Source organism: Nuphar pumila, chromosome 13 (genome assembly GCF_984573655.1).
Source record: "Nuphar pumila chromosome 13, dmNupPumi1.hap1.1, whole genome shotgun sequence".
NCBI lineage: Eukaryota > Viridiplantae > Streptophyta > Magnoliopsida > Nymphaeales > Nymphaeaceae > Nuphar > Nuphar pumila.
Genome location: NC_143261.1, coordinates 54173173 through 54200310, shown reverse-complemented (window position 1 = coordinate 54200310; position 27138 = coordinate 54173173). Strand labels below are relative to the sequence as shown.

General features: G+C 39.0%; 1 protein-coding gene and 2 pseudogenes across 1 annotated transcript; 1 reads left to right on the top strand and 2 right to left on the bottom strand.

Annotated features, from left to right (window-relative positions):
• Positions 1–1971: 1971 nt before the first annotated feature.
• LOC149818431 (uncharacterized) lies at positions 1972–5950 on the top strand. The gene is made up of 2 exons (XM_089985125.1): positions 1972–2138; positions 5629–5950. Exons 1-2 carry the CDS (start codon positions 2013–2015, stop codon positions 5665–5667), a joined length of 165 nt encoding a protein of 54 aa, XP_089841251.1. The 5' UTR covers positions 1972–2012; the 3' UTR covers positions 5668–5950.
• A 703-nt stretch (positions 5951–6653) lies between these two features.
• On the bottom strand, positions 6654–8972 carry LOC149818430 (pentatricopeptide repeat-containing protein At3g57430, chloroplastic pseudogene; annotated as a pseudogene).
• Positions 8973–11362: 2390 nt separating this feature from the next.
• Positions 11363–26610, bottom strand: LOC149818429 (pentatricopeptide repeat-containing protein At1g74850, chloroplastic-like; annotated as a pseudogene).
• Positions 26611–27138: the final 528 nt, after the last annotated feature.

The window sequence follows — 27138 nt, the reverse complement described above, 5'->3', positions numbered from 1 at the left end:
TGTTTGTAAGAAACCTCTATACCTTCTTCGTGACTAATGTCATTCATGATTTCTTTTAGAGTTATTTTTGGATTATCGTACATGTGTTTGTGAATAACACCTAAAATTCACCTGAAAGACACCTTTTTACTACAAGGTTGCTCAGTGATCCACCATATATATGCTTGGCTTGATACTTTTCACTTAAAAGAATCTTGCTTCACACACATTTATGCAATGGATCTTTTAAGGGCAATCAACTGTCATCTGTGGGTTCTTTCTCATGCATACAATATTGACTATATTATTACAACTCTTTAAGAATTTTGCTTTATAGTTATTCCTCATTACATGATCTTTAAAAAACTCATGACAATACTGAAAATTATTAAACCTTTTGTCCAAAGCAATTTCTTGATTGTTTAAGCCTGTTGTTAGCTACTAAAATTGTTTACAATCATTAAGTTATTCGTTACGCAAGTCATCATATAAACGACGTGTATCTACTTTAATGATTTTCAATTGATTTTAATTGTAAGAGAATTCATCAAATGAGAACCTATTCAACCACACCTCATTAGTATAATAACATAAAATAGTTATATTGCCCAACAAATGTTCATATAGCTTATACAACGTACCCATGGTTCAACTTTTCAAATGTCATTTATTGCATGTCATCATTTTTTCCTCCTATCCATCAACATGAAATAATCATAATCATCAATACCGGGTCTGCCTTATGTGATTTGAAAAGCTTTCGAAGAAGGAAGCTTCACTCCCCATCATGCCTCCTTGGTAGAAGTTAATAAAGCTTACCCTTCAGGTGTGCCTCCTACCGTCGTTTCAGTAACTCATAGGGCTTCGCTCAAACTGGTGTCGTCACCTCTCTCAAGACCGAAATGATTATCCCTACCCTACCAAAGATAAACCATTGAATGGGGAGGACAAGACTCTTTGATCTCGGTTGATCAGAGATATCAGTGAATATCGTACGATCACCGCAATTCAAGATAAGTGGCTCGACTTACTAATGGAAAGCTAGGACAGACATTGCATTATAGCCAGCCAAGACGTGAGCTACTCTAACTGTTCGGTTGTATAAACTAAATTAAAATTTGTTATATCTAGCGCTTCGTTTGATTTCATACATTCAATGTTCCAACATTTTCAACATTCAAGATTTTAAAAACCTTATTACTCAGAGTTTTACAAAGTTTATTCAATTACTGCATAAATTATAAAGTCCATCAATTTGTACTTGGCTTGTCATCTGTTCCAAAAAGTTAAATGTTATTCAAATTATTGCTACAAAGATCACGGATGCTGGTTTACCAACGTGGTTTCACATTGCCTAACCTATTTTACTAGTAAAATGAGCTCTTTACAAGTCAAACATGAGTTGAAACCATAAGTAGTTCTTGTTTTACAACCCTGCTCAAAAGATTTCTAAAGCATGACTAGGGCATCAACGGGCCGTACTTGGTTCAGACTTAGCGTGTCTATCAAATTTGACTTTGAGCTGTTGGTACAAGATCCAAACCCATTTTTTATTGGAGTAACTATAAGCCCAGATCATACAAGGATTACATGAACTATATCCGATCTCAATAAATAATATTTTTAGCTTTTTTACATTGAAAATGTGTAGATCTTAATTAAAACTCTAGCTGGACCTGGGTCTGGTATGAATTTCACAAACCATATCCAGCTCCATATACTAATCGGGCTTTATGGGTCTGACCTAGATTCTAGTGGGACCTCCTTATCACAAAACTCTGACTCTATCGGGTTCCGTATGGGTTGGGTTCGAGCCAAACCCAACCCATTGACACCCTTGACCAGCTTGGGTCTGCACGCCAACATCCAAGATCAGACTAGGCCTGATCCCTAGGCCTAACTCGGATCTAAATCCGACCCGTTTTAGCGAACTTGTGTACACCTTTTTGATGCGGGGAGAGAGAGAGAGAGAGAGAGAGAGAGAGAGAGAGTTGTGCGTGTGAAGCTCGAGAAGAATAGTGGCAAAGAGGGTGATGGCAGGTGCGGCAGACGTTGCTTTCAAGGTTTTGACAGGTGGGCTTGGGCTGGCCACCGTCTACCTCACTGGAGTTTGTGCAGTCAACCTCTTCAGAGGGTTTTCATTTCACCACTCTCAACCCGTATGTCGTTTCCCTACACACCAACTTCCCCAAGTTGGCTAAAAACTGATTTTCACCCTCTTCTTTCTTATGAATCTTGTTGCTTTGTGATCAAATTAGTGATAATATGCAAATTATAGGATTTTTTTCTTCTCACAAGAATTGGGTATTTTGGTTATGATTTGGGCATTGATTCATGTGTGCAATCAAAATCTTTTTGATGGTTATTCTTGATCATCCGTGTGTATGGAAAGGGTTTTATGTGGTTTATGATATATTGGTAGAATTCATTGTTAGTGAGAAGTTGTTGGAAGTAAATGGGTAGGTTTCTGTTGGGACTAGTGGGGCGTCTCTGCTACTAAAATTGTGTGAAATATGATTGCTGAGTTCTTAAACAAAAGAAGAAACTGCGTCTATCGTGGGTGGTGGAGTTTATGATCTGCTTGTTGATGGTGTGCTTACCTTCATTTTGTTCATAATGGGTGCTATTGTATTCCTCCTCACACTTCTTATGTTTATATGATTTGTGTTTTTTTTTCTTTTTCCTTTTTATGGTGGAGTTGTTAGCATGAGTTCTATGTGTTAATCGGGATTTCGATAGTGATTGCATGTTTTTTTTCCTTTATGCAAAGAGTTCCGGAAGCAATTACCATTTTTGTGTGGTATTATGTTAGATCTGATTCTTGCAGCTACTATATGTGGAAACTTTTGTTTTGTGAATAACGTTGATCATGGGGAAATTATAGACGATGTTTGTTGGTGATTAGTTTTACTGGTTAAGCGAGTTGAATAGTTCAACATGGCCCAAAATGTCAAGAATGGATCATTATCAGAAGCGTTACAGAACTTCCAATGCATGTCGGAGACAACGTTGGTTAGTCGATGAAAGCGGAAAGGAAGGAAGAAATCTGGGCTTAAATTGTTAATTGTTATCTTTAAGCGCACTTTATAAAATATATGTGTTGGACATCTTAAAGATGAGCCTCACTTCTAATGCTTAGGAGACCTGAAAATTATAAAATAAGAAGAGAAGCTCATGGAACATCTCTCTTTGGCCTTGGAGAAGCATGACACATGTTTGTCCTTAAACTATCCAATGCAAGGAAAGACCTGATGGAGTAAAATCATGGTGTTGAAATGCCTTTGGAAATGTGTTCTACTTTGGATGGATGTAATTTTGTGAACAATAAGCATAAAAACGGAAGGGTCTTTTTTCTTAAACTATCTAAATAAGGGCTATGAGAAATTGGCTTTGGAGAATTCTTATTTAAAATTTGTCAATCAAGAAATTGGATCCAGATTTAAATTAGAAAGATGTACAAAATATTAGAATCTGGAGTAGCCTTACAAAGAAAAAGCTCTCTTATATGCCTATACATTGTGTACATATTATGAGACGAGAAAAAAAAAATTGTTTGGCAAAAATGTGCCTGTTGGTGTAAAACAAGGAATACAATTACATACCAAAGTGTTGCGCCATATAGATTTTTCCAGAGTTACCGGAAGCGCCGTAAGGCATTGGGAAGCTTGCTTCCTCTTCTTTTTTTGTGTTTTTTTTGTGTTTTTTTTCTTTTCTTTTTTTCTCTTTTTTCGCTTTCCCTAGCTTCCTAGGTCGCTTCCGGTTCACTTTCTAAGTCGCTTTCGAGACGATTCTTGGATCGCTTTTAAGTCGTCCTGCGCTTTCTGCTTCCTAAAATTTTGAAAGTGCTTCGCTTCCTGCTTTCCAAATTGCGTTCCCGCTTCCCAAACTGACAACTCTGGATTTTTCCTTCCTGAAAGCAGTGTACAGGTCAAAAACACATTTGGTTTCTTCACACATTCGTTTTAGATTTTTCTTCATCATCAATAATTGATAGTGAGCTTTCCGGAACTGTTTCTGATAATGTTTTACTACTATCTTGTGAGGTTCCTCATCACGAATTCCCTCCCCTGTATTCTTTATTTCGTGCCCGTTGAAGCATTTTTAGCTTGACTGAATTTATTGTAGAACCTATGGCCATAACAGTGCGGCAACAAAGCTGAGGATATCTATCATAAAACTAAATGTCAAAGGCCGACAGAGAACCAAATCACTGAACTGGGATATGGTTGGAAGTCCTATATTTGTGGTCAGCAGATTTACTACAGCAGCATGCAGAGGAAAATAAGTGTATTACCAAACTAAAGCATGAAATAGAAAATATCATGATGATATGCTTACAAGCTCCTGAATCTATGAAATGGGCAAACAATAGGAAGTATGCTAGGTTGAAGAGTTGGTAGGAAAGTCTTAGGGCATGAATTGTATGCACTTAATGCCTAACATTGAGTTTGAACCATAGTTTCTAGAGCAGGAAGTAATATGATAACCAGACAAGATAGAATCAGTGCGTCAAATGGTGAGGAAGCCAAAGAAGTGGAACTATCGGACATGGATATTGTAATTTATAAGTTATTTTATGAAATCGTAGTTCATTTGTTTAAGTAAAGGAAGAAATGACCTTTTGACATACATGCATACACATGTCAGTATTCGAGAAACAGCTTTAATTCAGTTAACTTGACCATGTTGATTATAATATTGGCTAAAAGTTGATTATAGTAGTGACCAAAATGGAGAGTAAAAATTTCCTGTGCCTCATACACTGGAGTACTGACCGACTTAGTTTGTACTACGGATCTAAGTCATTCTTTTAAATTTAATTTTTAAGATTTGACACTCAGGAGATTGTTGATTGATGCATCCATAAGTAATGGCATCATGGTAGTAATCACGTTGCAACCATACAAGCAGAATTACTGAAAGCTTCAAGAAAAAACGCATGGATTTTAAATCTATTATTATGCAATTCATTAGACATTGGGATGTTGAGGGAACTTGTGAACTGATTCTAGATTTTTTTTCTTTTCACGAGGACTAAAACAAACTCATTAATCCCAAAATCATTATTAGTCATGAGACAACAGTTGTTGCCACCACTGAGTAAGATGAAAACATCGTCGTCATAGCTGGATTACAAGAAGTGATAGCTATAGAAGAATATGGCTGCTCAGGACCTCTGGCAAGGGATGCTTCTGGTTGTGGGGCCTCTGTGGCATCAGGAAGATATAGTAGCTAGTATAATCAGTTAGCAGGATATCCCAAAATGTAGCCAATAATTTAGTGCCTCATTAAAGATCCATCATAGATTGGTCCACTGTTTAATACTAAAGAATCTAGTTTTGATAATAGTGCATGTTGCAACTAATGCATTTATTTGTCTGTTTTGTTGGGTGATTTTTATTGTCTTGTCTTCTCTCACCACATTTATGTTCCCTTATCAATAAAACTCTTATATTTCAAAAAGATTTGTATGTTCAACAGGCATATTTGAATGTTCGCTTTGCTTGCCATACTGCTTGGAAAGTTAATTATGTTCAATTCTGATTAACGTTAGATATTTGATGCAGTGGTCAGGTCCTTAGGTACTATATCTTGGACTTGGTCTATAAACTCAGGCTCTTTTCCTCCGTCTCCCATTTTTTTATGCAGAAAAATGTCAAGGATGATTCTCAAGATCAAGGCCAATGAAATATCGTGGTCGATGCCCATAACCTCTCTCACAAGTTGCTGCTTTGGATTCTGCTATTGGATTTGACTTCTGGATTTGCTGTTTAAGTTTCACAATGTCAAAGAAGAGTGCGAGGGCAGGAACCCTATTCTTTTTTGTTGTATCCCTGACGTGCATTGATACATCTCTACTGACTACATTTTATATTTCAAATTGGCATCTTTGACTTGCAAAGAGAACAATAGAGTACCTTGTTTCAGTTTTTTGTTAATTAAAAACACCTCTGATATGCATACTTTAAGCATCCGTTGGTGTGTAGTGCCTTCATCTGTGATTTTGGAATTGCCTGTTGATGCAACTTCTGCTGAGTTACATGGACTGAATAATATTGCATTTGCATAAGTAGCTATTAGAATGATTCAGTGACTGGTCCCAAATTTTATTCCTGATGCACATGGATGTACCATTCTCCCTATGGATATTGTGTTGGCATCAGTAGCTATTGGAATGACTCGGTGGACTGACTCCAAACTTTATGTATCTGCCAAACCAAGTTGCTTGATGTGCTTGCTGCACATCCATGGGAATGTGATTACTATGTAAAAGACACAATCTAGCTGTGGTTAATCTACGGTTTGCAGTAATTTGTTTCTTTTTATTCATTTTGTTCAAATCCTACCAGGGGCTATTCCCCATATTGTCTATCTGGAAAAAAGCAAAAAGCAGGTCACATATAACACGTTTCAAAAAATTAAAAAATGGAATGTAGAAAATATTGCCATGCAGATCTGTGATGGGTCAAAGAGACATAATTGGCCATCTTTCTGCTAGTGTCGATGAAATTTGCAGCATGACATTTGTTGAACATCTTTTGTTGAGAAGGGGATATACACTGTGAGACCATTGAAGACCATCATCTTGACCCTTGCTTAAAATCCATAACTACTGAATGCTACATACCGGATTAAGACCACACTGTTATCAAATGTACAAAGGGGAATCACCGTCACCAATAATCTCTGCAAGAACATAACCCATCCTTAAAATGATGAAACCGATATGCGTCTCTGATTATAAGCTCTCGCTTTGTAACCTCTGAAACGAACTTTGAATATGTGTGACAATCATCACAGATCCTCAGATTCTTGGTGATACGAATTGTATCTCCGATGCTGGTATTAATAATCCCAAAAGCAATAGCCAGTTTCTCACTATGATACATGAGCATGTGTTCCTTTAGTTTCTCGTCTATGTTGTACACTACAGCAGCTGTGTTCGGCACGTAACCAGCATCTTTCAATAAAAGACCCAAGACTGCTAATTGCTTGAATATCTTATCTGTATCAGGATGTGTTCGATCTTCCACGATGAACTTGTGTATTTTGTTTTTGATATCGATGAAACTACACCCTGCTGTCTTCTTCAATCCTTGATCTTTCAAAGATACTCTCATTCTCACAACATCATCCCATCTCCCTGCTGCAGCATACATGTTGGCTAGCAGCACACGATGGCCGATGCTATGTGGATTTAATGATAAAATTTGTTTCTCGACAAACTCGCCAAGTTTGCAATTTCCATGTAGACGGCAAGCGCCAAGCAAACTTCCCCAAACACCAACATCTGCTTCCATGGGCATGCTCCTGATAAGCTGATGAGCTTTATCTAGTCTGCCAGCTCGCCCAAGGAGATCAACCATACAGCTATAGTGCTTCAACGCTGGCTGAATGCCATAATCCTTCTCCATTTGATGAAAAAATTGGTATCCCTCATTCACTAGGCCAGAATGACTGCAAGCAGATAGCAAGGAAATAAAGGTGACCTCATTAGGCTGCAAGCCTTGTTGCACCATTTTCCTGAACAGTTCAAGAGCTCGTCTTCCCTCTCCATGCATTCCCTCTGCCCCTATCATTGCGCTCCACAAAACCACACTCTTCTCTGTCATTTTGGAGAAAATTTCTCTAGCCATTTCTATGTTGCCACATTTGGCATACATGTCGATAAGCGCTGATGCTACCCGAGAATTTGACCCCAAATCAATCTCCATTGCATAGTCATGCATCAGTTTTGCCTGATGTGAAGCTCCCAACTGTGAACATGCTGAGAGAACACTGACCATGGTGACTTCATTGGGTTTTATTGCACCCTTCAATGCTAGCATCTCATGGAAGAGCTGCAAAGCCTTGTCAGGCATCAAAGCCTGCTCATAACCGGCTATCATAGCACTCCAAGAAACCACGTTCCTTCTCTTAATTCTGTCGAAAACCTCACGAGCTAACTCCAAATTCCCACACTTGGAATGCATGTCCAGCAATGCAGTAGCAAGCACGACGTCATCCAGAAAGCTTCCATTCAAAACATGCCTCTTAACCACATACCCATGCAAACATTTTGCCATCTCACAGCTACCCAAACTCCCACAGCACGGTGCAACTATGAGCAGGGTAATGCGGTTAGGTGAACCTGTTCCTGTTGATCTCATTTCCTCAAATACAGCCAATGCCTGTTTTGTTTCCCCATTCCGCGAAAAACCTGCAATCAGCGCATTCCATGAAACCATGTCCCTTTCGTCCATCCCATTAAAAACATTCAAGGCATTCTCTAGATTCCCACATTTAGAATACATGTCTATGAGGGTATTTCCTATCTCAATGTCTTCTTCAAATCCAACTTTAATACTGAAACAGTGAATTGATTCGCCGTGGGCCAAAGAACTCAATGATCTGCAGGCCATAAGAAGGCTTGCAACTGTGACAAGGTCAACTCCAATCCCTTCTGATCGCATCCGAAACAACACATCCAAGGCACCATCGACACAACCACTATGAGAAAGCACAGAAATAAGGGCTGTCCAAGCCACCAAATCTCTTTGGGGCATTCTATCAAACACTTTCTGCGCATCATCAAGATGGCCGCATTTGCCATACATACCAATCAGGGCGGTTGCAACAAATTTGTCAGGATCAAACCCAAGTTGGGCAATACAGGCATGGATTTGTTGTCCAATATATGGATCAGAAAGGCCAGCACAAGCCTTGAGAATGAGTGGGAATGTGGAATTGTTGGGGAGGACACCCTCTCTGAGCATATGTTGGTAAAGGGCAATGGTTTGGCGAGGTGGGGAGCCATTGATGGCATTGGTGCGGATGATGGTGTTCCATTGGAAGGAATCCTTTGGTTGGTGTTTTGAATTGTTGGCGTTTCTGCAAAGCTCGTAAGAAGAGGGTGGGGAAGATTGTGGATGGTGAGATGCTTTTGAATGCAATATGCGGCAGATGACCGTTGGTCTTTTGATGGCCTTCCTTACACAAGGGATGACCACCATCATGTCATTTTGGGTTGGATTTGAAAATGAAGTGAGCCAACATAGCTTGCTACCAATTAGGGGTGGCAATCGGGTCTGATCGGCGGGTTGGCGTGTCAGAATACCTCAACATGAACACGACCAGTTTATTAAACAGGTTGGATGTGGCAAACAAGAACATGACCCATTTATTAAATGGGTAACCCGACACGACACGGTTACATGACACGACGACCCGTGTATTAAACGGGTCGAGTCGACATGACAAGATTACATGACACGATGACCCGTGTATTAAACGGGTCGACCCGATAACATAGACACCATAACCCGAATAACCTGTCTAACTGCAAGGCTACCCGCATTGCAGGAAGTAAGCCCTTGCAGGAGGTGGGAAACCCTCACCGTCTCTATCATTGCTTTGTCGAGAAGGAGCAGTGAGAGGCAACTAGAAGGACATCCTCGCCATCGTCGCTCCTCTGAGCTGGAGAGGGTTCAGTCCATCTCATTCACCGGAGATCACCCGCAGCTTCGACTGCTCTTCTCTCTCTCTCTCTCATTTTCTCAGAGAAACGAAAAGGGGAACCCGATTAGGGTTTCCTTTTCCTTTTTACTCGTAAGCATTTATTTAAAAGAAATAATTTCAATTTTGGTGCTGAAATTTTTTGAAAATTCTAGATCAAGTCTCATATATTATTAATAGATTGTCCCCAATAACACAATTAGAAACACAAAAACAGGTTGCGGGTTGACGGGTTCGTGTAAACGGGTTGACCCGCCTGCCTAACCCGTTTATTAAACGGGTCAAACGGGTTGGCGGGTTGGCATACCCCTAACACGAACACGACCCGCTTAATAAACGGGTTAGGCGGGTCGACCCGTTTATGACACAAACCCGTTTAAGCCATACCCTAACCCGGCTAAAAAGCGGGTTGGCGGGTCGGATCAGATTTTGCCACCCCTACTATCAATAGTAGTAATAGTCGACACAGGAAATCATCTAACACTCAAGCCCAGATGTTCAGGCTCTCACACGTAAAAAAGGAGACAACCTCCCATACTGATTTCAAACTGGGAAGCTCATCCAGGATCTTGAAGTCGAGTCTGGATCAGGTGCCATCACATGGCACATTTGTTGTGCCTTAGGCACCTGATCGCCCTCCATCAGGTCATGGGCCTACACCTGACAGGCCCTATCCCCAAGATGGAGGGTGATCAGGTGCATAAGGCAGTGATTGGAGCTTTCATTTGAACCTAGGGATGTCAATGAATTGGATTTTATCAAATATCCAACCAAATTTTATTCCGTTTAGTTGCATTTGGTAAGCCAAAACCGTATCCTCTTTTTGTGACTGAATTCAACAAACATCTAATTTTGACATATATCCAAATCCGTTTAGTTTTCACCATCGAATCCAAATTTGAATCCATTTAGCCAACATCTGATTACTCGAATATGACATTGGCCACATCCCCTGCGAATCCGAATCGTTTACATCCCTATTTGAACGCAACATTGGGGCTTCAGCCAATCATTTTGTAAAATGATAATTCTATCAAGTTATTCATTTGATGAATAAGCACAAAATAACTGACTGCTGCCATATGTAAAGATTTCACAGAGTTGCGCTTTAGGATCTCTTTCATCTTTCGGTTAAAATACCGCAATTTTCATACAGTGGCAGCATCATAGGGGAAGGTTTGGTTCTTTTGTGGTTCAACAAGTTGCTGTGTTGTTACATGAAATTGAATTGGTTATGCACATAGTGAAGAATGGTTAAAAGGGCAATTAAACGGACATACTGTGACAATCATCTACCTTGAACTATCACGCTTTTGATCATTATATTAAAGCGATAAAAGTAATTCCTGATATTTTTGTATATTTTTATGGTATATATTACATGTATTTTCAAAATTTTATGTGATAGTTTCTAAATAAAAACAGGATTTTACAAAGTATTTCAGGATTTTCCCTTGCCGAGATTTCCATGAAAACAGGATATGTGATGCAAATTCGCCTCACTCGCTCTTGATACATATATATATATATATATATATATATATATATATATATATATATATATATATATATATATATATATATATATATATATGAGTTAATCCAGCACTAAACTAATTGTATTTAACAATTGATGTAAAATGAGTAAAATACCCTTAACGAATGGTGTTTTGAAAAAATACATGATGTTTTTTTTACATTATAAGTTTAATGTTAGATTAACCCTATATATATAGTTCATTGTGTGAGAATATCCAACATAACGTGTACTATCATTTGATATATCTGTAACCATGAATGATAAACATTGGTGTTGCCATCAGAAGACTCACTGAACTATTGCCCCACAAGCTCACGATAACAGAGAACGCTTCAACCCTCAAGCTCATGTACATTAATTTTCTTGCTCATTTCTATAAATATGGAACGCCATGTGAGCTAAATTAATGCTACAAAAATCAGTGACACAAAACTGTAGGAGTTCTAGTATGAACATTCAAACTGCTGCAGCCATTAGCTCTGTTCCTGTTCTACCATCTATATCAAGGCTCCTCCGGTACTTCATATCACTGTTGGCATCTATACTAGACACTCTCGTGCTGGGAAGAGGAAAATCAGAATCAAGCAATGTAACGAGGACCTTTTTTGCAGATCAATGATCCGGTCTTTTCGATAATGAGAGCAATTTTTTAAACTGGGGCTGCCGACAAAATATTCGGCCATTGCTCCATGGTGCAAAACTGAAGCATGATGAGGTTTGCTAAGGAATGAATACACTGCATTGGCTACAGGGAAAACTCTCGAGTCAGAGTTTTTCTCCATGTCATCCCTTCTGATGTCCAAAAAAAGAGAAGAAAAAAAGAAGTGAGCTGGGTTGTGTAATCTGCCATACTGTTACATTCCAAAGCAAACGAAGAAGAAAACTTGATTTTGTGAAGAAACAAATCGAAGAGGAAAGAGAAACATAAGACTTCACCACAACAGTTGCAAGCTCAGGAAAATCATCCCCATTCACCATCATGTTGCATAAGTCATTTTAACCAAACTGATACAGCTGTATGTGAACCACCAACAGACATCCTGACAAGGAAACAATCAAATGTGTTTACGGTGAACAAAGACAAAATAACTGTAATTTAACCCAGTGATTGAGAATTGTAATTCATCAAAATAGAGTTCTTCACATGTCACCTTTGTGGTATGAACTATATTATCTAATGAAAAGTATTGAACTTTGGGTTTGTGTGATCATGGTATTCCATTACTTCTGAGTTCTGATCAATATGTGCTGGCAAGAACAACGGTGAGCAGAATAGTTATCAGAAGCGAAAGATAAATGGTTACCTGTGAACATCGACCGACCACACAAGTTTGGTACAACAGAATAGCTCTGGATATAGTCCATGCTTTGTTGCTTCTTGGAGAACTCTTGCAGCCCTTGCTTTCTGACCCAGCCACCATAGTGCATCCAAGAGGGCATTATAGAATCTCAATCCCAGACCACAGCCTTCACAGTTAACTTTGTCGAAGACATACTCCACCATCTGCCAATTGGATTCACCATCATATTCCCCCTTGATCATTGTTCCAACCAACCACTTGATGAGCATTGGAAACTCTTGATGTTTGCATTTCATCCAGTACTTCATAAGCTTCAGCCCGTCTACGATTTTGAGATGAAACAAGTACAGATTATGAGACAATTCTGAAATTGTTGCAGATCTCACAGAAATGTATGATGGTAGGTACTGGCTGCTGGAAAAATGAGGTTGCTTTCTTGCCATTGCAATGGTCTAATTAGCTGATCAGTTTGCACAAAAGCATGCCATATGCAGCCTGATCAGCTCAACCAAACAGTAGGTATTTCTTGGCGATGTAATTCATCAAATAAACTAAAAGCAAGTGGAAGCCAACAAGAGAGGAAGCCGGAACTTTATCTAGCATGAAACAAATGCTCGTCAGAGAAAAAGATAGGATTCTTGGCTTAGGGCAATATCCAAAATGGAAGTGGGCTGCATATGCATTTTTTTGAAAGTGTCATTATTTCTGTCATTTGCAACTATTAAAACATTGACACCAAGCATGCTAGCTATCAAAAAACAAGCATCACCACAATGTGGAACTAAGAACAGAAATGTTAGCAACCATGAGTAGGTATTTTTCATTTTGCAAATGAAAACTATAATATTATGAATAATGTACTTTCACAATTATATCATGCACATGGAGAAAGTTTTGCGCCAATAATGTACATCATTCAAATACTACATGACAGTATGAATAATCACTCACTTTAGGAGAACAATTGCACTTCAATGTGCATGCCTAATAGGAGCCAATGTGTATGTCATTTTTCATTCACAAAACAAGCCACCACCATGGTATTTGATATGGTCCAAATTCTAGAGGACCTTGCTCCAGATTCATTACCCCAGACAAGAAAAATGGATCCCCGCGTTGACAACCCAGACCTGCACATATTGGCCCAAATGGGAAGATTATATTTATTTCTATCACCAGCATAGAGCCTACAGAATCCCGTTAGTCTGAAAAAACAAAACACGTGCTGGTTTATTACTTTCTCTTCTTTCTTTCTTGAAATCCTAATAACCCTCTCATCATGGCTACCCTAAGTTCCAGCTCTCCCATAAACTCTTCCTTTCTTAGTCAGCTTGTCTCTAACAAGTTAGACTCTTGCAATTTTTTCATTTAGAAGAAACAGATCATCCCCTTTATCAGCAGCCATGGTTTGATTGGGCATCTAGACAGGACTCTGCTTGTGCCTGCAGAGTTCTTATTATAGTTTGAATTGAAGGATGACAAGCAAACAAATAAACTTGAACCAAATCCAAATTTCTCCGTACAGTCTAAAATGACCAAGTTGTTGGTAGCATATATTACGACCACTCTCTCTTGCGAAGTTTTACTTCATATTCCCACAAGTGTCAACACTTGATATCTTTGGCAAATTCTACACCGTTGGTTTGAGCAAATTTCCACAGCAAAGATCTATCACTTAAGGGAGAATTTGGGAGGATTGCTAGAGGAGATTTCAGTGTGATAGACTATCTAAGCAAAGTAAAATCTATCACTGACCAGCTTGCAGCAATAGGCACTCCTATTGCGGATGAGGATATATGCATGTAAACCCTTCGAGGTTTGGGGTTGGAATTCAACATGTTCGTTACAATGTACTCCAAACAAAGACCACAACCTCCTTTTGATCAGCTATGTTCCATGCTATTAGAACACGAGGCTATGTTTGATCTCGGCAACTCCTTTAGAAAGAAGAATATGAACCATACATCTAATGAGGTTCTTTTTACTGGTTCATATTCTGGATCTGGTCGTGGTGGAAGAGGCAGAGGACGTGGTAGATCCAACTCTTTTGGTAAAGGTGCAAGACTTCTACCGACCCTCGATGGTGAATCACGTCCAAACAATGTCACGCGTCAGATGTGCGGCAAATGTGGGCCTAGTTCGGATTGTTACTAGAAGTATGTGACCACGTATCGCCCACCAATAGTTCCTATTTCAGCACATTTTCTTGCACTCTCAGGTGTTCCTTTTGGGGATTCAAGGCCTTGTCACCTTCTCCATCACCATCTTCGTATCCTTCATCAATGGCGTCATATCAAGATCATGATACTCTTAGCACCTAATTCATCTAGTTGAACTTACAACAAACCCAGTCGGTGAATCCGTGATCCACAAGTATGCAAGCGCAACACAGTGTTAAATGGTAGCCTATCTTTTCCTCCTCTCAGAATACTTGGTATCTTGATTCCAGAGCAGCACATCATGTAACAGGATATTTATGTAAATTCGTACATGCTATGCATTATCGTGGATTGGGTCGTATTATTACAGGAGGTAAACATCATCCCATCACTCATATAGGCATTGTCTTGGTACTTACCAATTTTACCCCTTTTATTTGTTCAACACTCTTCTTTCTCCTAGCATTAAACGTAATCTTATTTTTGTTTCTCAATTGTCTGATCAAATGAATTCTTATGTTTTTTTTTTCATCTTCTGTTTCTGTTAAGGATATTCACACAAAGAAAATGTTTATTGAATGAAAGTGATGTGGTGGTCTTTATGTAGTGAATGAAATCCACGCATCATCGTCGGATTTTCTTGTGTTACCTCATCCTGGTTGTCCATTGCTTTTGTCTGGAGTATCTCGTCTTATCAATGACATTGAGTTATGGCATCGTAAATTAGGTCATTGTCATTATGGTTTCTTGATTCTTTTGTGTAATGAGAATCTCATCCTATTGAGAGACAAAGTCAAAGGGTCCTTTATTTCTTGTGATAGTTGTCGCATTTGTAAGAGTCATGAGTTACCGTTTGGACATTCTAACAAATGAACTTCATTCCCATTTGAGCTTGTCCATTTTGATGTTTGGGGACCAACACCCGTTATGTCTCGTTCTAAATCTAAATACTATGTTATCTTTGTCAACAATTTCAGTAGGTACACACTTGGATCCTCTTTCTGAAGTCCAAGGATCAAGTTTTCCTAACTTTTAAATAGTTTAAAGCCTATATTGAAACTCAATTTTCTAGAAAGATTTTTGCCTTCTGAAGTGTTGGGGAAGGTGAATTCACCTAAAATTGTTTTATTAAATATCTCTACGATAATGTCATTGTGAATGAAATGTCCTGCCCAAGAAATGCAACTTAGAATGAAACTGCTGAAAGGAAACAGTATCATGTGAGGAAAACGACTCTCACCATGATGAATGATTCTAAATTGAGAGCAGACTTATGGACAAAATCCTTCCACACCATCGTGTTTCTTATTAATGGAATGCCTTTGGATGGATTAAATGGTGACACAGACCTTTGAAAAACGTCTTGATTACTCTATACTTTGTGCCTTTGGTCGCAAGTGTTATGTTCATGTCGATAACTCCCTTCGGAACAAGTTTGCCCCAAAATCCCAAATTTGCCAATTTGTTGTCGCTTATTGCTGGTTCAAACAAAGATTCTCGTTCAGTCCAGTTTCAGCAGTTTTGCTTGGTATGTAAAAGGTGTTCTAAGATACAACTAGAATCTTACCATAATCAAAGGGCTAATAACGATGATAGAATCTCAAAAGGAGCTTAAGACAATCTTTAGACACAACAGAAATGAATTGTAATGTTGTCGGACAACATATTCAGTTGAGGAGATCCACTAGACCGCGTCAGCCGCCAAACAAGTGAGTGAGTTATGATGCCTTTTCTATTGACTTTAAATTATTTATAGCCGCTATCGATCAAGAAAAGGAACCATGCAGTTTTTCTAAGACATGTAAAAATAATACGTGGGTTGAAGCTATGAATAAAGAAACTAATGCTTTGCACAAGTGTGGTACTTGGGAAGTCGTAGACAAACTTATAGACAAAAATATTATTGGATGTAGATAGGTTTATAAGATTAACTATAAGGCTGACGGTAGTATTAAGAGATATAAGACAAGATTAGTTGACAAAGGGTATACTCAAGAACATGGTTTTGATTTTGACGAAACCTTCAGTCCTGTTATTAGATTGAGGTCAATTTGTATTATCCTTTTCATTGTCATCACTTTTGGTTGGTAGTTGTATCAACTTGATGTGAAGAATGCATTCCTTCACGGAGAATTATATGAAGAAGTATACATGGAACATCTAGGGATGACAGTGGACCGAGGGATACTGGGGCCCCGCCTCGCCCCGTTTGGACCGGGGATGAAGGGCATGAAAGGGGGATGAAGGTTAAAATCTATCACCGTGTGGGGATGGAGGCGGGGATGGACTTATTCTTGTTAATATATATATATATATATATATATATATATATATATATATATATATACATATTGCTTTTTAGTAAAATACCCGATAGGGGTATTATTGTAAAACTACAAATGTACCTTTTTTTATTTTTTGCTTTTTCTTTTTCTTTTTCTTTTTCCTTTTCCCTTTTTTTCTTTTTCTTTTTTTGCTTTTTGTTGGAACCACAAGGGGCCCCACTCTTGTAGTCGTTGGGGGCTCCCAACGACTACAAGGGAGCCCCCTTGTGGTCCCTTCTTGTGCTCTCCTCCTCTATAAATAGAGGAGGTGTTCCTCTCTTAAATGTATGGGTTTTATACCCCTCTCTTCCTTTCTTCAATAATATCCAACTTATGACTTTAAGTCATTTCCATATTTGAGAGTTTTTGTGTGTGCACATTTGTTGTTTGTGTTCTTGGCTCTAGTGATCACTCTTAAAGAGTGACACTTGCTCTATTGGTGCTTCCGCCTCTTTTCATTACATGGTATCAGAGCTCGGTTGGTGATTGGGTTTTTTTCTTTTGTCATCTTAGAAAGCGTGCCTCTCAAAGTTTTGAAGAAAGGAAGAGTATTTGGTGCCGATGGAACGTGACTCTAAAGTGGAGCTCTCCTTCAAGCTAAATGGGTCCAACTATCTCATGTGGGCCTCCGCTATGGAAAATCATCTAAGAGGTAAGAAACTTTGGGGTTTTGTTATGGGGACTACTCCCGAACCCTCTCTTGTTCTTAGCAAAATTGAAAATGAAGTTGAAAAGGATTTAGATGGCGATGAGCGCATCAAAGCCATTAATGAACATCAATCCAAAATCGAGGATTGGGAAAGTAACCATGCCAAAATTTTGGCATGGTTTATGAACAATGTAGATCTTAAAAATTGTGCCAATATTGCCAAGTTTAGAAGAGCCAATGAGGCTTGGTTTTTCCTTAAGGGTATGTATACCCAAAAAGATCTTGCTCGGCAATTCTTTTGTCAAGAAAAAATTCGTTCCACCAAACAAATGGAGTGTCCGGGATTATTTTAGCTCTCTAACCCCTCTTTGGGATGAGCTTGCCCTTCTTGAGCCCAAATGGGTTGCTCCACAAGACATTGAACTAAGAAGGGAACAAATTGAAAAGGAGCACTTTTTTCAATTTCTTCATGGGCTTCGCCCGGAATTTGAACAAGTAAGGGCATCTCTTCTCCATAAAAGCAAAGCCCTACCTATTGAAGATGCTCTTGCCGAGGTATGTCAAGAAGAAACTCGACTTGGTTTGAGCATTAGGAATGATGAAGTTTTGGCCGTTAATAGGCCCGGATCAAATGTTAAAGCATATAGACCTTTCCACTTTAACAAAAATATCAATGGGCCAAGAAAGGGGATCATATGCCACTATTGTAATGAACCGGGGCACATTAGACCGGTTTGTCCAAAGCTTAAAGGAAAGGTTGCCGCGGTCGGAGAAAATTCTCCAAAGAAGGAAGAAAGTACCAAAGAAGGAGATATCAAAGAAACTCTTAATCATATCTCTGAAGTTCTCCAACACCTTCTCAAGTCTTCTCCTTCAACATCCGGAGCCGCCATCGCCTACTCTTCATCACCTCCAGGTATGTGGATACTAGACTCTGGTGCTTCTTTCCATATGACATCTCATAAAACCTCCCTTTCCAATGTTTTTTTCGAACCCATGTCCTCCTATGTTTCAACGGCCGATGGAACGTCATTAAAAATAGAAAGTATTGGAACACTTGACTTCAAAAATTCTCAAAATTTTTTTGTTCCTAAAGTAAGAGTTGTTCCAAAAATTAATTTAAATCTTTTTTCCGTTTCCCAAATCACCGACCATGGATGCCAAGTCTCTTTCTCACCTAAAGATTGCATCGTGCAGGATCTCCAGTCAGGGAAGCTGATTGGGCAAGGCCATAGAAGGGGTGATCTCTATTTTATGGACTTTTTGACGCTTCCATCTAAGTCATCTTGCAATCTTGTTAAAGACAAAAGTATTGGAATTTGGCAGGAGAGACTTGGTCATCCAAATTTTGTAAAAATGTCTCTTCTCCCTTTTTTGGACAATACTTGTAAAGACAATCACATGACTTGTAAAGATTGCATTTTTGGGAAATCTAAAGCTACTCCGTTTCCTCAAAGAAGTTATTTTGTCACTCGGCCTTTTGAACTTGTTCATTCCGATGTATAGGGACCTTCCCCAATTTTATCTAAAGGAGGTTTTTCGTATTATGTGGTCTTTATTGATGACTTCACTAGATTTACGTGGATATACTTCTTAAGCCGCAAATTTGAAGTTTTTTCGTTCTTTAAAGAATTTCATGCGATGGTTAAAAATCAATTTTTGAGAAATCTATCTATTCTTAGGTCCGATTCGGGAGGTGAATATATGTCTAATGACTTTCAAAATTACTTAAAAGAAAATGGAATTTGTCATCAACGTTCTTGTCCCAACACTCCGCAACAAAATGGTCTTGCGGAAAGAAAGCATAGGCACATAATAGAAACTACAAGAACATTATTGATTTCAAAAAATATCCCAAAATCCTTTTGGGCCGAAGCGGTTCTAACTTCAACATATCTTATCAATAGAATACCTTCATCCTCTTTGAAAAATCTTTCTCCATTTGAAAAACTTTACAATATGTCTCCTGATTATAAAAGATTAAGAATTTTTGGATGTAAATGCTTTGTTTTAACTCGCAAAAATGATAAACTTTCTCCTAGGGCTATTGAATGTATTTTTTTGGGATATGGCGAAAAACAAAAAGGATATAGATGTTTTGACATACTTAATAATAAACTTTATATCTCAAAAGATGTCACATTTCTCGAAGAAGAAAATGGTTTTTCGCATCAACCAACTGAAAATATTGACTATTCCTTTTTATTTGACTTGTTACCTCAAGAAAACATCATAGATGATTATATTGATCTTAATGAACCTCTTAATAAAAATCTTGTTGAACATCCAAATAATGATCAAAACTTAGAAGAAAATGCTTCAAGACAAATACAAGTCTACTCTAGAAGGAATGAAAGAAATCCTCCATGTGCCCTTGAAAGATTTTCTCAAAATGAGTCGATAGAAGAAACCTCTCAAAGAAAATCAAATCGCATTCCTAAGATTCCAAATAGATTTGTTTCTTATGACTCCTTTTCCCCTAATTATCGAGCATGTCTTCTTGCTATTCACTCCTTTCATGAACCATCTCATTACAATGATGCTAAACAATATGATCATTGGAATGAAGCTATGGAGCTTGAACTTAATGCCCTTAAAAAGGCACAAACTTGGGAAATTATTGATCCTCCAAATGGCAAGAAACCCATTGGATGTAGATGGGTGTTTAAAGTAAAAACTAAGAGTGATGGTTCATTAGAAAGATATAAGGCTAGGTTGGTAGCCAAAGGTTATGCCCAAGAGTATGGGGTAGACTATGATGAAACTTTTGCCCCAGTTGCTCGAATGACTAGTGTTCGAGCCCTTATTGCTATAGCTTCTGTTAAAAAATGGCCCATCTTTCAACTTGATGTTAAAAATGCCTTTTTGAATGGTAATTTAAATGAAAAAGTTTATATGGAACCACCTCCAGGTATGAATTTAAATGAAAAAGTTTTAAAATTAAAAAAGGCTTTATATGGTCTTAAGCAAGCTCCTAAAGCTTGGTATGACAGGTTTAGTAATGTATTAATCAATTTAGGTTTTTCTTCTTGCTATACTGACACTGCTCTTTTTGTTAAAAGGACAGGTGACTCCATTATCATGCTTCTGCTGTATGTTGATGATATGATCATCACTGGGAATGACAAAAAGGGAGTAAATGATGTTAAGTCTATGTTAAAAGATACCTTTGATATGTCTAACCTTGGTTATTTGCGATATTTTTTAGGAATTGAAGTGGCTTATTCCGAACGAGGATACATCTTATCTCAAATGAAGTTAGCTGCTGAAATTTGTACCAAATCAGGAATATCTGATGAAAAGAAAGTTGAGACTCCCGAAGTTATCAATGCGAAACTAAGACTTGAAGATGGTGTTCTTCTTGAAGATCCAACTCCCTACCGTCAATTAATTGGATCCCTTACCTATCTATCCATCACCCGTCCTGACATAGCTCATGCGGTTCATGCAGTGAGCCAGTTTCAGCACGCACCTACCACGGTTCATATGGCGGCTGTAATGAGAATTGTGCGATATATCAAAAATACCATCTCCAAGGGACTCTTCTTATCCTCTTCCTCATCTCTTGAATTGACTATGCTGACTGGGGAGGAAATCCCAATGATCGTATCTCAATTACGGGTCTTTGTATTTTTTTAGGTGAATCTCTCATCTCGTGGAGATGCAAGAAGCAGCAGAAGGTCTCCTTATCATCTACTGAAGCTGAGTATCGGGCTATGGCGATGACAACTATGGAAATTGTATGGCTCAGAAGTCTCCTTGCTGACATGGGCGTCCTCATTTCCACTCCTACCAAGCTCTGCTGTGATAACAAAAGTGCGATATACATTGCCAACAATCACACCTTTCATGAGCGGACAAAGCATATCGAGATGGATTGCCATTATGTTCGAGACGAATATCTCAGAGGGACTATCTCATTGCCATATGTTACTTCAGAATATCAGCTAGCTGACTTCTTCACCAAAGCACTTCCAACTCCACGATTTATGTTCCTCCTTAGCAAACTTTCGGTCTTCTCCCCGTAAAGTTTGAGGGGGCGTGTTATATATATACTTATATATATATATATATATATATTGCTTTTTAGTAAAATACCCGATAGGGGTATTATTGTAAAACTACAAATGTACCTTTTTTATTTTTTTCTTTTTCTTTTTCTTTTTCTTTTTCCTTTTTCCTTTTTTTCTTTTTCTTTTTTTGCTTTTTGTTGGAACCACAAGGGGCCCCACTCTTGTAGTCGTTGGGGCCCCAACGGTCAGATTTCTGACCGTTGGGGGCTCCCAACGACTACAAGGGAGCCCCCTTGTGGTCCCTTCTTGTGCTCTCCTCCTCTATAAATAGAGGAGGTGTTCCTCTCTTAAATGTATGGGTTTTATACCCCTCTCTTCCTTTCTTCAATAATATCCAACTTATGACTTTAAGTCATTTCCATATTTGAGAGTTTTTGTGTGTGCACATTTGTTGTTTGTGTTCTTGGCTCTAGTGATCACTCTTAAAGAGTGACACTTGCTCTATTGGTGCTTCCGCCTCTTTTCATTACAATTCTTTCCCCCGCCCCGCCTCACCCCCGTTTGGACCGGGGATGGAGGACATGAAATGGGGATGGAGGCGGGGGTGGAGGTTAAAATCCATCCCCGTGCGGGGATGAAGGTTCAGATTTTGAAATGGGGCGGGGGTGGAGACCTTGTCCCCCGCCCCAATCCACTGCCATCCCTAGGAACATCCTCCTAGTTATCCCGAAAGTGACGTTGCAAAGACAACCTTGAGATTAAGAAAGGCTATCTATGATCTCAATCAAGCTTTTAGGGCATGGTTTGAGACATTCATTACAACAGTTTAGTCTATTGGTTTCACACGTACTCAATGTGATTACTCTTTATCCACCCTCATTGATGATTGTGATACGACATTGATTCTTGTCTATGTTGACGAGATAATCATAACAGGGGAGCAGCCAGACATGCATAAAAGACCTGAAGAACTTTCTACATCATAAGTTTTATATGAAGGATTTTGGTGTTCTCAGGTATTTTCTTGGTGTATAGGTGGATAGAACACCCAATTCTTTGGCTCTTTCAGAGAGTAAATATGACAAAGATCTCTTACAATGCACTTGTATGGCAGAATGTAAGCCTGTTGAGATGTCAATTGCATTAAATACAAAATTGTATGGAGATAGTCAGAATGATGACTTGCTGAATTCCCTAGAAAATTCCCTAGAAAGATTAAGAAGCATAGTAGGGGAACTTTAATACCTCACCTTTACAAGACCAGATTTGGCCTATGTCGTTAACCAGGTGTCACAGTTCATGCATGCTCCTAGACGAAGTCATATAGATGTTGTGAAAAGAATTATTAGATACATCAAAGGCACAATTACTGATGGTCGTGTATACTCCAAACAGATAAATCATTCATATTCGATGAGTCTTGTGGTGATTGCATATTCAGGCATAGATTGGGCAGATGATCCCTATACGAGAAGGACAGTTACAGGTTATGGAGTATTTTTGGGAAGGCATTTAGTCGCATGGTCTAGCAAGAGACAAAGAACGGTAGCTAGATCAAGCATGAAAGCTGAATATAGAGCAATAGTTGCTGTCATGACCAAAATTTTATGGATTCATCACCTACTCTCGGCCTTACATCACCTACTCTCGGCCTTACAACAATGAATATATAAATCTCTCATACATTGTGATAATCTAAGTGCTTTTTGGAGATTCATTCCCTATGCACCTATTAATCCCCTTGCTGCCAAGCAAGATTACCTTCAGCTTGATACAACAAATTTGGCAGTAGTGTCGGCATCAGTGGTGCTCAAGAAATCAAGTTACAACCATGTCAATCTTTATGGTTTTTATGCAAGAAAACTTAATAACAGATGCATGAGACCCAACGACTTTTGATTGATGAAACACATGGAATGTGATCAAATCCAAAACACTGATGACTCATGACCATAAAATAAGGTTGTGGACAAGCAGACCAGCTCTGGATCAAGGTTCAGACCAAGGTTTTAAAACCCGTGACTCGGGACTCCACTCGTTCTTTATTGACTCGTGACTCGGCGGGTCAACTCGGTGACTCGGACCGGGTTTTGTTAACTTTTGATTTTAAAAGAAAGACAATATATAAATTGTCATTTAAACATATAAAGGTTTGTAGAATGACTTAATTACTAGTTTAATTGATTAATAAGTAAAATAACATCAAGTAAAACTACTCTTAATTCAAATATCACATTTACTAAAGAAACTACACAAGCAGGAACAAGTCTTTCAAGACAATATATAAAGAATGACTTAATTACTAGCTTCAGGAACTTTAATAGCCATGCTCGATCATGGTTTACATCCTGAATATATGGACATAGCTGTTGTGTTGCAGGGCCTCAGAAAATCCTTGCAAAATTTTGGGAACATTGAACTTTATCTTGATATTTGTAAGCGTCTGTCTGATGTAGAGTTGATTGGACCATGCCTTATATATCTGCACATAAATGCATATAAGCTTTGGATAATGAGAATGTTGTGATGTATATATATTATAATGATAAATGTGGGCATTTTATGCTGTTGGTTTTGAACAGGCTGGCAGGCTACCAACTATTGTGTAGGTCTCACAGCAACAAAGTTTCCTTATGGACATTTGCTCTATGTACCTATGTACTTATATAGTTCTTTGTAAGTAGTGGCGTGGTGAACTTTTAATGAAAGAAATAAACTCAAACCCTTTAGGAGGAGGATTTGGAGTTTTGACAGGAGCCACTTCAAGTGGGATCTGATGGAGGATATAGAAGAATAACGATGACTTTCATCTTGTGTTTCAAGTTTCAACCACCTGGTATGCAGTATCAATATGCAAACAAAGTCAGTGTTGCAGAGATGGTTGCATGAGGGATCAGTTATGTTAGCTGGATTAGTGGATTCACTCTATGTTCATTGAGGGGTACTAGGTTTGATTCCTTACCTGGAGCTACCAAAAGGAATGAATGATGGACATGTGAAATTTGATAGACTTTCACTAATTTTGTGATTTTATATTAAGTTGGTAAGCCTATTGTTATTATGTTATTTTTTCTTTGAAAAATGAACACTTACATATGAAAAAATTGCCCATAGCCTTTGAAAAATGAAAAAAGTGCCCAAAACTCGCCCGAGTCATGCCGAGTCAAGGCCGAGTTTTCGCAAAACGAGTTTACCTTGCCGGGTTGACTCGTTGGAGGGCCGAGCCGAGTCACCGAGTTGACTCGGCGAGTTTTAAAACCCTGGTTCAGACTGAATCCTTACAGAACTCTTCAGAACCATCCAAAGGATGAAGAGGATATCATCCTCCAATAAAGGAATGAGTAACAATATAAATATTGACTGAAATGGTTGAACTAAAAGAGATTACAGAGTAATTCTAACCTGTCATTCTTTGCAAAAACTGACACCAATTGACAGTAGGAAATGACACTCGGCATTACTCCAGATTCTTTTATCGCCAGGTACTGCTCTTTGCTCTCCTCAACAAGACCTGCTGAACAGTACACATTCAAAACAGCCTCCAAAGTCCGCTCATTTGGTGTGCATCTAGTCTTCTGCGTCTCCATATACGCAGTAAGTGCATCTTCATATTTTCCACTCTGGCTAAAGCTTTCTATAAGACCATTGAAAGAGTCTTTGTTTCTCTGAATTTCTGATTCATTCATTCATGAAACGATTACTTGTGATTCCTTATAAAGCCCCCCTCTAGCAAACATAGCTATAAGAGAGTTGTAGGTTTCAATGGTCGGTATACTCCCGGCCTCTTGCATCGTGTTGAATGCAACAAGCGCTTCCTAATAAAATCTCCTAAGAATTAGTTCCAGCCATTAACAAATGATATAAAAGAAAAACAAAGAAAACCTTTATTACCTCATAGAGTGCTGCCTGACCATATGCCTCCATTACTCCGTTATAAACCCTCGAACTAGGTACAATGCCATTACCCTGCATATGCAAAAGGATTTTCTTCGCATCTTCGTGAAGGCCACCCTTTCCACAAGCAAAAATGAGTCCTTCATATGTCTCCATATCCGGTTCTACCTTTTCCTCCACCATATCATGGAACAATGTCACCACCTCACTAAAATAACCACCTTCACCAAAAACCTGTATCAAAATGTTATAAGTTGCAGCATCTGGTTCAGTGCTGCTAACTTTCATCTCAAGGAAAAGGTCCCTCACTTCATCATATCTGCCGTACCTACCATACAGGTTCAGCAGAATGCTATAAGTTGATGCATTATGGGCACATCCCACCCTTTGCATCTGCCTGAAAACACCCATAGCCTCATTGATAGAACCTGACTTAGAGTATGCTTCTAGCAACACATTGTAAGACGTAACGTCGGGCAGATTTCAGGCCAACTCCATCTCCTTCAGAAGTTCTGAAACCTTCTCCAGCTTTTTCAATTTACCGAATGCCTCGACAAGGTAAGTATGCGTAGTGACATCCGGCACTATGCCCGCCTCGTTCATCGTCCTAAATACCATCTCTGCTTCATCCCCAAGACCTCTGCTACCACAAGCACTTAACAGTGTGTTATAAGTAGCAAGATCAGGCTGAATTCCCTCATGCAATCCCAGCAATCCTTCCCAATCCAGTTCACCCCTCGCACACGAATTGATAACCGCATTATACGTCCACAACTCGGCGCAATCTTCTCCCTCTTCATCCGAGCGGCAAGCTGCAGCGACGTCTCGTATTGCCCGTTGCAGCCATAAGTATTGATCAGTGCAGTGAAAGAGAAAACACTCCAACCAACACCATGGTGGGGCATTTCTTCAAAAATCTCAGAGCATTTCTCAAGTAACCCTTCTCTGCCCAAAATTCCTATCATTATCGTGTAGATATGTTCATTTGGTTTACACCATAGTTGCCTCTGCATATACTTAAACAACCTAAGGGATCTCTGCCAGTCTCCCCCTCTGTGAAAACCCCACAAAACCAATGCAAAATCGTTCAAAGAGAGTTTGTTCTTGAAGATATCAAGGCATCTCGCAATACTACCACGAGCGGGCAGGCTGCTGAGTTTATTAATCAAAGTTTCAACATCATAACTGTATTTCCCTTTCTCAACTGTCACAGAGGGGTTGCCCAAGATGAGTTCCTTGGGGTTTGCTCTAGCTATGAAAGAAGACAACCCACTTGTAGGGTGAGCCCTGGAGGGTGAGAAACCCCATTCAGAGTGGGAATTGGAAGATGGGAACCTCTTGTTTCTGCTCAAAAATGGGAAAAAGAACACCCAAGTGAGGAATTGAGGGATAAGGAGGGTTTTAGGAATGTACCTTGAGGAGTGAAGCTGTAGATGGAGGCGAGAGCCATCTTTTATCTCAACCCTGTACTCTGATGGGCAGAGAAGATCGCGTGATTGCTTTCATGCATTTCATTGGGTGGTGGGAGGGAGGAGAGAAATGGATGGGGATGTTTGAAACTGAGAAAAATGTTGAGAGTGCTGTTTCAGTTTGGTGTCTGTGACAAAGGTAGATTTATACGTTAGAGAGAGCAGGTTCAGCTGTCTTGATGATGGATAACGGATTTCATGGTTCGGTCATTCGGATCCGATTGGGACGATCCGAACGAAATTGGTAGGGTGTCAATGGGTCGGGTTTGACCCGGACCAAACCTTATAGTGTCAGTGATAAATAAGAAGGTCCAA

Excerpts from the sequence above, each read along its gene's own strand:
- LOC149818431 (XM_089985125.1), top strand. The coding sequence starts at position 2,013 with ATGGCAGGTGCGGCAGACGTTGCTTTCAAGGTTTTGACAGGTGGGCTT. Across the intron at positions 2,139-5,628 it reads CATTTCACCACTCTCAACCC|AAAAATGTCAAGGATGATTC; the intron begins GTATGTCGTTTC and ends TTTTTTATGCAG.